The following is a 12,618-nucleotide window of genomic DNA, read 5'->3' on the forward strand; positions in this document are numbered from 1 at the left end:
TATAGGACTAATGCTTGGGACCTCAACAAATCAAGACTTGAATGCCTCGAATTGTTTTTTTTTTTTTTTTTAACACCACTAGGTAGCTCGATTTGTTTTTTTTTTTACCTTCTCTATTTGTGGGCTATGTTGGTTTGGTTGTTATTTTTATTTTATTCATTTGTTGGATTGTGTGTTGGTTTGGTTGTTTTTTTTTTTTTTTTTGGAAGGGTAGTTATGTGTAGGGGTGTGCCAAAAAATTAGACATCCCGTACCAACTCAGCCTGTGTGATTTATTAAGGAGTGAGTTGAGTTGGACTGGTTGGATGATAAAATTGACTGATTAATTAGGCTGCTTGTTAAAATTTGTTAATTATATATAGTTTGTACGAGTACCTACTATATTTTTTTATTTCAAAAACAATACCAAAGCCATTTCAATTTCCTACGAAGTTTCATAATTTTGAAATAAAAATATAGCAGGGACTCATACAAAACTATATGGAATTAACAAATTTTAACCAGCAGCTTAACTGATCAGTCAATTTTATCACCCAACTAGTCCAACCCAACTCACTCACCTTATCAAACTACACAGACTGACAGGCTGAGTTGGTGCGAAATGTTTAGTTTCTTAGCACACCTCTACACATAACCACCTTTCCACAAAAAAAAAAAAAACATTCGAGCCTCGATTTGTCAAGGCCCCTAGCACTATACTCTATATAGATAGGTAGTTTGGTCATTTTATAGAAATTTGTCCTTATGGATAAAGTATTTTTGTGTCTGGACTTTTAGACAAAGAAAATTTAAATTTGAACTTTTGGACTGAAGGCTCAATTTTTTTTAATCTCATGTTTTAGCTAAAATATCAAGAAATTACTAAATAGACTATTCCCAAACCAACCCTTAGCAAGTGAAATAAAAACAAAGTCCATTCCACAACCCTCTAAAGATAAATAAATGAATAGAAAAATGAAGGGAAAAAAAAAATCAATGAATGAATGAACCTAGCACCCCGGCACATGAATGCTGCTTTTTTTTTCTTTTTTCTTTTCTGTTTTTTGAAGGAAATGCTGCAAAATTCAATCTGCAAGTTCCTCCCCCTTGCAATATGTTTCGAAACATAATCTTTAAGAGGGGTTTGGTTGAATTTTTGTGAATTGTAGATTGGAATCGAATCGATTATCTAATCATGAGAACCAAAAAGTATAGAAATTAATTCAATGTCAAATTTTGACAATTAGCAGGTGATATAGCAAAACAATTGGAGTTTTTGAGGTCCTGCCAATTTTTTACGATAACAAAGCGACATATCAAATTATTAAAGATGTTAAAAGTCTTTTTCTTTTTCCGGTGAACTGGAACTAATAGCACTGGACAGCCCAGTTCCACATTTTATCGCTACCACATAGCAGTTTTTCACGGTCCAATTTGATCATCTTCTAATTCTATATATCTGTAGATTATCATTAAAAATAAAAACAAAAATTAAATTAATTAGATAAATTCATTATATTTGTTTCAAAGAGATGGATGCCTTAATTTATGTCCATTTCTTTCAAATGAAATATGATAAAATTGAGTGAGTACAACCATCAAATTAATTTAATTATTTTGATGAATAAACTAAATACAGGATAGGATAGAAATTAAAATTTAAAAAAAAAAAAAAATTCAGTTGTGATTATTAAAACTACGGACTTGATATGGAGAAAGTCACTTTCCAAACTTGTATAGCAACAAAACAAGGTCTATCCGTTTCATAAGAGTATTCGGCAATAATTGCCCACCAACCATTAAAAAGAAAAAACTAAAATAAAATAAAGTAGTATACCAATATTAATTAATTTAGAAACACATACCAATACACCAACGGCGACTAATGAACAATTCATTTCTGCTCTCACCTTGTGCTTGCTACAATTTTGATGAGATAGGGTCAGCCTATGATTTAAGTCAGTCTCAATGGAGTGTGTGTGGCTCCCCCACTTTACTGGGTCTCTTGTCTAGCTCGCCGACAAGCAGGGCTCCTTTGATTATATTAAGGGTGCAATTTGGGTGAGTTTGGAAGAACTGCGGGATTGCCTAGCTTGAATTATACTGAAATTTGTTTGCCTAAGTCCAACTTGAGCATTAGTGTGAATTTCCTGAATTGCCTGAATTTTTTTTATAAATTGGAGAGTTTTTTTTTTTTTTGGTAAGTAGCTAGGCTAATTATTTGTTAAAGTTAACCTTATTAACATTTTTTTGGGACTAAAATTATTAATAATATCAAAATAAATAATTTATATGATGAGAGTGACAAATAGGGGACTGATAAAAATCGAGGTGCTACAATGATTTTTGTCATTTTCATGTAAGAAAGGAAAATATATATATATATATATATATATTTTTTATGTTCTGCTTATTTGTGTATATGATATATATATTGAATATGATCTAACATTTTAACTTAATTTAATATCATTTAACGACTAATAATTTATATACATATTTAATATTTGTCATACTATATATGCATAATTTGGATTTTGGATTGCTTTATGTATTTGCTCTGTCATGTCCAAATTTAATTTGAATTTATGAATTTTTACTAAAGTAACATTGAATTCAAAAATATTTTGTCATAATTCTACAAAATTCGGGTTGAGCTTGATTTTTTCAAATTGAATCCACCCAAGCTACTTGTCTATGGGTTTGTTTGTTTGGATAAACTGAATAAAAGGAGATTGTAATTTATTGGACTGTTAATCCTGAGTTACATTATCCTCGGACTATTTGGTTGGACTTGATTTGTATCCTATGTTCGTTTAGTCATGGGATTAGATGTCTGGATTTGACTATTCTATTGAATGGTATGTTTGTTTAGTCATGGAATTAAATGTTTGGATTAGACTATTCTATTGAATCGGATGTGTATCCTATTTTATTTAATTTTTTTACTAGAACTTTTACAAAATTAAATAAATAGAACATCAATAAAAATTATATAAATTTATTTTAATTTTTAGTTGAGATTTTTTAATTTTATTTTAATTTGAACTTTTAAATAAATAGAACTTTTAATTTTATTTTTAATTTACTAAAACTATATAATTTTTTTTTTAATTTTAATTTGATTTTAGTTGAGATTTTAATTTTATTTCAATAAGTTCAGGATAATCCCAATGCTGAGCTTATCTTGAGTTTTCTGTCCCACACCTCCTGGGATAGAGTTATCCCACATATGAGGGACTATTAGAGCAGTATAAAATTTATAAACCAAACAACCAACTATTCCATCTATGAATTGTGCATCCTATCTCATACTTCTATCCCTCCAAGCGTGTTGAAAACTTTTTCTTATTGAGCAAAGAAACTAATGACCACGTGTTTTAGAATATGTGGAAGGAAGAAATCACATATATGAAATTGTGTATAATGTGCTATTGACCAAATTTATACTAACATTTTTGTTATGTGTATGACTTTCTTACCCCAATGTGTTTTTAATAATTATAATAAGAAATATAACACTAGAATATTATCATCTACTAGGGACCATTATGAATGTGAATTCTGACCTTTCAATGTAGATTCCTTAGTAGTCGTGGACGGTAGGAACTAAGGAGCTGTTTGTTGCAGCTTATGGAAGTTGAGTATTTAGGAGTCTGTTAAATTGTTTGGTATAATTTTTACTTAGTTTATTAGGCATAATTAATTTAAATAAATTTAAAAAAATTGATTATTTAGAATTTGAAAGTGGAGTGTTTTTAACTTCTATTTTCTGATTATTAGATTTTAACGTAAAAAAAAAAAAAACTCAACCTTGGCCTAAATTAAAAATGAAAAACTTTATTTCAAAGCAAATTGTCATTTTATCAATTTTTTTACATATAACTTTACATTAGAATGGGAGTGCTTGGAAAGATGGTTGGGTTAAAATAGTCTATTAAAAGACAAAACAGACTAAAATAACTAATTAGATAAAATATCACATCCAACCCATAATCATTTTACATTTTCTCTCACAATCATCAAATTAACTAACAAAAAAAAAACCACTAACTTTCCGAACATAATTTTTTAAATCAAATTAAAATAATTAAGAAAATTAAATAACTAATTAAATTAGCCAACTTTTTAAACAAGACCAATATCATTTTGATAATTAAAAACATCTCAATCTTTTTATTTTAAAATGATAAGTTCAAAACCCAATTTATTATTTACAATTTTTCTGTGTACAATTTTTTTGTCTGTATATTCCTACTCTATTTTAACACGTGTTAATACGTGGCCTAATTTATTTTGCGATTGGACTTCCCTTTAGTTCATGTTGTCTGGGCTCGGAATGTGTGGTGGATCTTGTTTTGATAATGTAAAATATTTATCTTGTCAATCTATTTATATAAAAATAAATTGATTCAATAATTGTAACATATTTATTTTATTGAATTTATCACTAAAAAATTAAACGAGAAGTATATTTTTAAAAATAGATTATCTATTTTTTTTTTGAGGGGGTGATAAATGGATAAAATTAATAAGCCATGATTATCAAATTAACGTAATTTTTTTGTAGATGATTTATATAAAGGGCACAATAAAATAAATGGTTCGAATCATCAAAATAAAACTCGTGATGTGTTTGGTGGGCTTGGGCTTGGGCAAGGCAACACTCTCCAGTCGAGACTATGACTGGTGCGGAACATGTCATTTATTTTGAATAAGAAAATGGTATACAATCAAACTTTTTAGACTTAAATGACGTGTAAATAAAATAATTATAGAATATAAGAAAGAGAAAAAGAGAAAAAGTTATTTTAAATATCCTAATTAATTTGTATAGAATTTAAAATTCAAATCCAAATTTTGAGTTAGAATGACGATAATACCTTTTTAAATATCATCCCAATCACATTTAAAATGAATCTTTCTCACACGTATTTATTTATTTATTTACTTGTGCACATGTATACGCAAATAGCATTACCAATATTGTGTGAACCGAGACTGAAATAACATGCAAAAAAGGACCACATAATTGAATAGATTACAAAACTCGATGTGTTATTACATCCAAAATTCTATCTCACATGGTGCTTTCATGATTTTTGGATAAGTTTACGCTGATTTCGATTAATTTCAAAACTTACATAAAATGTTTCTTTCATGTAAGTCGAGTAAATTTCGAACAGAGTTTACGGGCGTAATTTCAAAAAACAAATTTGGTTCTAATGAAATCTAAAAAGAATACATCTATAAATTCCAAGTTACACCTATTAAGCCAACCACTTAGTTCTTTCATTGCCCTTCTTACACTACATAAACAAAGAAGTACTTCCTCATATCTTGTGCTCAAAAAAACTTAATTTCACAAACATGGCCTTAACTTCTATCTTCGAATCATCCGGCGGTGAGCAGAGATGGATCAACCAAGTCAGCAAAATCCTCCAACACCATGAAGTGATGGTCCAAATCGACCTCCCAGTTTCCATCTTTCGAGTCCCAGCCACCATTTCTGCATTCAAGCCCGAGGCCTACGTGCCTCAGCTCATCGGCTTGGGTCCCTACCATCATTTTCGCTCCGAGCTCTATGAGATGGAGAGGTACAAGCTTGCTGCAGCAGCCCGGCATCAAAGCCAGTTTAAAAGCCTCGAATTCAAACAACTTGTCAATCAACTCATCGAGCATGAACACAGAGTTCGTGCTTGTTACCATATGTACTTGGACGTTGAAGGCGAAACACTTGCATGGATTATGGCCATTGATGGCCTCTTTTTGCTTGACTTTCTTCACAATTATCATATCCACATGAAAGAAAATTCGGTGTCTTCGTCTGCAACAACAGCTCACTTAGTCGATTCCACTGGACGGAAGCTAGCTCATGGCACTGTCCTCGGTGACATAATGATGCTCGAAAATCAAATCCCAATCTTTCTTTTGAGAGAGATTGTGTCAATCCAATGCTCATTGCCTGATGTGGAAGACAATTTGTTGCCTTCTATGTTGATGGGTTTTTGTAAATCTCTCTCTCCAATCAAACTCATCAAGGAGGACCTCCCTTCGTCTCAAGTCACCGAGCATGCACATTTGTTGGACCTTTTGTACCACTTGATCGTGCCCAAAATGAACTGCTCTGAAGACAATCCAGGCAATGGATTTGGCAAATTGGGATTGTCGAGCTTTGATACTACAGAGCCGAGCTTTGATTCAAGCAAGTCTTATCAAGTTTTTGATAAGCTTTGGAACTTGTTATGCAGTCTACATGTTGGGTTAATTAGTACAATCACAAAGCCTATTCAGAACTTATTGGGTGTGTCTTCAAAGATAATTAGTAATGTACCAGGGGTGTCCATTTTAATGTCGAAAAAGAAAGAAGACATAAAACCTGAAGAAGAAGTTTCCAGTGATGTCAAGAAAACTCCTAAGGTAGAGGAGATCATGATTCCTTCAGTATCAATGCTTCGCTTTGCTGGGGTGGAATTTTGTCCCACTACAGGTGGCATTTCAACTATTCAATTCGATGCATGTGCCAAGAAATTTTACCTCCCTGTCATCACTCTGAACGTGAACTCGGAGGTAGTGATGAGAAACTTGGTGGCATACGAGTCTTCACTTACCTCCGAGTCACTTGTTTTCACACGATATACTGAGCTGATGAATGGAATCATAGATACTGTTGAGGATGCAAAGCTGCTTAGAGAAAATAAAATCATCGTAAACAGTCTGAAAAGTGATGCTGATGTTGCGGAACTCTTCAATGGGATGAGCAAGTCAGTGAGACTCACAAATGTGCCCTATATTGATAAGGCCATTGAAGATGTGAACAAGTGCTTCAACAATACGCGGCAGATTAGGATGTATAGGAGGATGAAGAATTTCGTGCACGGTTCATGGCAGATTCTAACAATCATAGCAGTGGTTTTGCTCATGTTGCTGATGGTTTTACAGTCATTTTGCTCGGTTTATAGCTGTCCTCGTATGTTCCACACCTTTAGCAGTTCAACTTCTGCTTCAGGGTGATATATATTATGGTTTTAATTAGGATCTATTGATATTGGTGATACTGTCACATATCAAATAGTATCGGTTATAAAAAAAATACCGGTATCGATCGACATTTAAAACCATGATATATCTATTGTCTTCATGATTTTTTTTTTTTTTGGTGGTTTGATATTTGTTAAATTTTCTGATATGTTTTAATTAATTTGTGAGTGTTCTTTTGTCATGTGTTGTCTGCCTGTTCTCGCTGTTAATAGTTTGTTTGTTTGTTTTGTTTTTTTATCAGTAAAACATTAATTTTATTAAATCAAAATTGATAAATATATCGAGATAATATGAATTAAGAAAAAGAGATTCTTTCAAAATCCGAAAAGAAACCTTGCAGGTTGGCACATGACACCACTCTTACAACCATTACAATCAGTCACCAAACCCAAATTCTAAAACAATAACCCCTCTCCCATAAAATATAATTAAAAAAAATAAAAATAAATAAAAATATCAGCTGCATGGTGTAAGAGCACCAAGGATCCTTTAGAGTATTTTTTTTCAAAGGTTTCCTAAAGTGGTGTATTGTGTGGTTGAGATTTGATGTTGAAAAATTGATGTGACTTGTCATTAAATCTCAACCACACAATGCACCACTCTAGGAAACTTTAGGAAAAAAAAACTCTAGAGGATCCTTGCTTGTGTAAGAGGAGCTAATTTGAGCCCACTAAATTAATTAGGCCCAATAGTTTACGGTTGGTGGGCCCGAATTTATGGCAAGTCCCAGATTGGTGGGCTCGGATTGATCGCCATCAAATGGGCTGAATCGCTCTAAGCCTCGAAAGGGTTCGGATCCACGAACTTAGAGACTTACTCGGACCCGGACTCGAAAGGGTATTGAGCTATCCTAGAGATCCGAGGCACTCGGACTCGAAAGGATTCGGATCCACGAATCTAGAGATCCGAAGCACTTGGCTTCGAATGGATTCAAACGCAATTTAGAAGTCGCTTCGTTAATGAGTCCCAGAACACTTGCGAGCTCGGAGCTTTCCGGGATCTACGCACCAGAACCATGGGCGTAATGGAGTTCGAACAAAGGACCCGATCTCGAGGACGGTGAGTGGAGATAAATTCACTCTTCGGTTAAACTAGCCTATACCCGGGTCGAGGTGGCACGATCTAGGGGGTTCCTGAGACTCGGTAATATTTGCGGCATGGTGTTCTCTTGAACTACCCCTAACCGTTATGTGGCAGGACGTCCTCTAGAACTACCCCTGACCCTTTGGGATGATTGAGGATCATTGGTTAGGCGTGGCTAAGAAGAAGGGTTTACCGAGAGGTTGATCTCCTCTTCGGGGTTTTCCTCATCCTCGGAGAGGTCACCTCCTCAGACAAGGTGGTTAGAGAGAATATTCCCCATGTGCCGGCTCTATCCTACATCATGAGGTGCCTATAAATAGCACCCACCCATAGCTTTACAAGGGATGGATTTTGGAGAGATGACTCTTGGAAAAGAACTAATTTTCCTTCTCCATTATCAACCTTGAGAGTGAAAGTGGGAGATCCATGGGAGAGCCTTGCCATTATTCTCTCTCTAGTTACTTTGCCTTCTTCTTCACCCAATCTCTTATCTCCATCATCTCCTTTGCTTTTGTGTTCCTAAGTTGAGACTATTGAAGAATCTAAGCCTCTCATCATCTTCTAGAGAATTTGAATTTTTTTCTTCAAGGATCTTCAAAGATCTTTGAATTTTTCAACAACTTTCCTGAACCCTCTCATACACATGGAGAAAGTAAACCAAAGTGACCAATGGGACAGTTGGATTGCATACCAGCATGACAACAACTGCTACTGGTACCAAACAAGCTTGACATCAAGCTTGACTCAAAACCCAAAATTTGTTTAGTTTATAATTTTTGAAAATTTATTCCAAAACTAAAAATTTAAAACTTGTTTGATTTAGAATTTTTTACAAAATCAATTTTATTTGGTTTTCACAAATTAGCCGAATAATTTTTATATTTTAAATGTATATGATCTAAATAGACTTAAATAGTAAACAAAATATAAAGAACACAAAAATAAATTTAATAAATACACAAAACATTAAAAGTATTAATTTTTAAATGGATCAATTTTGATTTTGATTTTTTTGTATATTTTTCATTATCCAGTAATTTTATAAAAAGTTCCATTTAAATATGAAACGTTTTAAATGTATATAGATTAAGTGGATATAAAACAAGAAAAGAAATGTTAAATTTTTTTTTAACATTTATAAAAAGAAAAATAAAAAATATGGAGTGAAACTTTGTTCTATAAATTAGATTAGATGCATCTAAAAAGTAAACTTATATTAGGTATATGAAAGAAGTAAAAAAAAAAATTTGACTATGATATTGTAAAAAGGGTTTGACTAAAAGACAAAAAAAAAAAAAAAAAAAAAACAAAAAAAAAAAAAAAAAAAAAACAAAACAAAACGAGATCCAAAAAAACTAAAATTTTGAAAACTCATAACCAAATAAGTTTTGAATTTAATCTTCTAAAAACTATTTTCAAAACTCATAACTAAATAATTTTTAATTTTTAAAACTCTTTTTAAACCCCCAAAACTGATTTCAAAACTAAACCAAAGGCAACGTGAGATTCTAAACGACAATGCTAGGTAGCTCAAATTTTTGTGGCTCAAATGGCTCAAATCTGTCAAAACGACGTCGTTTTGATAGATTTTGAGTGTAAAACGACGTCGTTTTGACAGATTTGAGCCATTTGAGCCACAAAAATTTGAGCTACCAAACATTTTCCGATTCTAAATGATACAAACTTTTCTCCAACATTCTTTAAAATTAATAAATATGGTGTTGTTTGGCAAAAAAAAATTTAATTGACTTTTTTGAATTGAGACTTTTTTAACTTGAGATTAAAAAGTTTGTTTGGGTTGACTTTTTGACTTTTTTGAATTTTATAAGAGAAAAAGTAAAATAATTATGGCTTGAATGTAACATTTAGTCTTATTGGCGTATTTAACCATTTTGTCTTTTATGCTTATATAGACAAAAAAAAAGCCCTAATGAAACGAATAAATATTTGAGTTTAATGAGAAGAACTTTAAGCACTAACTCCGCTTGTCTCGTTTGGGAATATGCTATTTTAATATTTTTTTAAATTTTTACAAAAAATATACAGAAAAGTAGAGAGAGTGATGTGATAACTTATACTTTATTGGCTTATTTAGATCATATTACCTCTCTATTTTCTTACACATTTTTTCAAATAAGCCAATAAACTAAAAAAAAGTCACTTCCCAAAATAGACCTAAACCAAACGAAATTAATATAAATGATATGCAGTCACAAAAATAATAAATGCTAACTAACATATATATTTTAATGTAGATAAAATGATAATATCATTTTTCATTCGCGTAGCAGATGACTCATAATAAGGGAATAACGTGTTATATAAATAGATCATATTTGTTTGAAGAACATGACATTTGAATTGGGTAATAATTTAACAAATTACATAATTTTATGTACAGACAAGAAAATTAGAATTCAGATTAATAGTTCACCCAGACATAATATCCTCATATGGGACTACTGAATCCTAAAAGAATGGTGGAATATAAAATGAGAGATCAAAAAGAAATATGAACTAATTAATTAAATCCTATGATTGATAGTATTTTATTTTATTTTTCGATAAATAGGAACCGTGTCCTAGGCAGACGATCTTTTGGACTCATTTCATAAAGAAAAATGCTTGAGACCTCTATTTTTTGAAGAGTTATACAATCCTTTTTAGATTTCCACCATTAATGTATATGTGGGACTTATTTATGTATGTGTAGGACTTATACCATCAATAGTAGAGATTCAAAAGGGATTATAAGGGTTTCAAAAAAATAGTGTCTCAATTATTGTTGTTTCAGAAATGTAAACTCGATGGTGGTCACACCCTCATTGCATGATGTGAAGAAACAGAAAGGACTAATAAAAGTCGAATTTGAGTTAGGTATGTGGGGCGATATATCCACTGAACAACTACTTTACCCTTTGTAAACCTTATTGTAATTTTCACAAATATTATTATATTACACTTGTGAACCTTGTAATTTTCTCAAATTTGATAAAAGATTAGTGTAGTTTACTCAATCATTAGTATGTGCAGTCTTTATAATGAAACAAGTCAAGTGTATGACCATAAATAATTATTGGGTGCTTTAGGAGTACAATCACGTGATGTTTTAATAATATTGTGATTAATAGAGAATGTATGACTCACAATTTTATATTGAATAATTAAAAAATAAGAAAGGATATGGTATATGATGATTAGTGAAAGACTATAAACATATGATACTCCAAAAATACTTAATAATTTTCCAATGTGATGACTGCAAAAAATTGTTTGGTCTATACTCATCATCTCAAAACAAACAATTTTAATGCAAACGTGGTGAAGTTAATAACACTACCCAACCACCCATTTCATATCCTCTTAATTAATTGAAAGTCATTAGTTCTACTTTATCCGATTAGGTGTATTGTCACATAATTAATATATACCTATGTGTCGTGCATGGTTCTAAATAAATAATTAAAAATTAATTTTAAAATTATTAATTAAAAAAAGGATAATTTTAGAATGAGATGGTCTGTTCTTCTTTCTAAATCTTCCTTTGTTATTTAAAATGCCCGCTATTGCTGATAAAAAGTTATAATAAAGAACCCCCCAAAAAAAAAAAAAATTGTGACGGAAAGAGATTTAGAGATTTTGAATGAACCCATCATATAATATAAGTAAAAACATTCTTACGTCAATGAACTCAAAACTCCTAATGTAATTTTTTAAATTTTTTTAGATTTTTAAATTAAAAAATACAAAATTACGTGTGTTATGAAATCGTTGGCCCTTTCATTTTAATTATAGTTATTGAATCTTTCATTATTATAATAATATATATCAAATTCCTTAATTATTACCTTTCAAATTTAATAATTATTCTCACATATCTAAAAAAAAAATTAATAATTATTTTCCTTTTATGACATTGACATGAAAAATAAATTTTGTGGTGATGTGGTTTGAAAATACTCTCTGATCCAGGAAGATGCCCTTTGATCCTTTGGTTGTTACCTGAAAGAAATGACCACTCCGGTCGGGGGTGTGGAAATCAATACTCCAACGGGCAAGTCAGTATTCTCTCAAGTTTACTTCTATTTCAAAGTATCCAATTTTCTTTCACATACCTTCCTTCACGCTGAAGTTCCTCCTTTTATAATACTCTTCTAGGGCCCACCTTCTGATAGGAATCTACAAAAGCTCATGACAGGACCTATGTACAAGTATCACAATTCTGACTCTCAAATACACAGAGCTTTTGTGTATATTGTCTATTTTGCTGACTTAGACATCGGAGAGGTTTCCGGTACACCCCCGCCGGCTAGCTCACGTTTGTGTTTTCAGAGAGTAAACGACTACATTTGGAGAAGTGCAAACTTGATCAACGAGATTATACGAGAAGATTATTTCCTACTCGTACAATTGGCGCCGTTTGTGGGAAATCACATAAAGAACAAACCTTTTGATTGAGTTTCCTCTTTAGTTGAAATCTATGGCGCACAATAAAGACTTACCACATTCTGCTAT

The 12,618-nt window shown here is 31.6% G+C and overlaps 1 protein-coding gene across 1 annotated transcript; it reads left to right on the top strand.

Moving 5' to 3' along the window:
* Positions 1–5,349: 5,349 nt before the first annotated feature.
* On the top strand, positions 5,350–6,993 carry LOC114263137 (putative UPF0481 protein At3g02645). The gene has a single exon (XM_028203634.2). The coding sequence runs from the start codon at positions 5,350–5,352 to the stop codon at positions 6,991–6,993; it is 1,644 nt and encodes a 547-aa protein (XP_028059435.2).
* Positions 6,994–12,618: the final 5,625 nt, after the last annotated feature.

The sequence above is a fragment of the Camellia sinensis genome, chromosome 5 (genome assembly GCF_055761805.1).
Source record: "Camellia sinensis isolate YWXY chromosome 5, ASM5576180v1, whole genome shotgun sequence".
NCBI classification, from domain to species: Eukaryota; Viridiplantae; Streptophyta; class Magnoliopsida; order Ericales; family Theaceae; genus Camellia; species Camellia sinensis.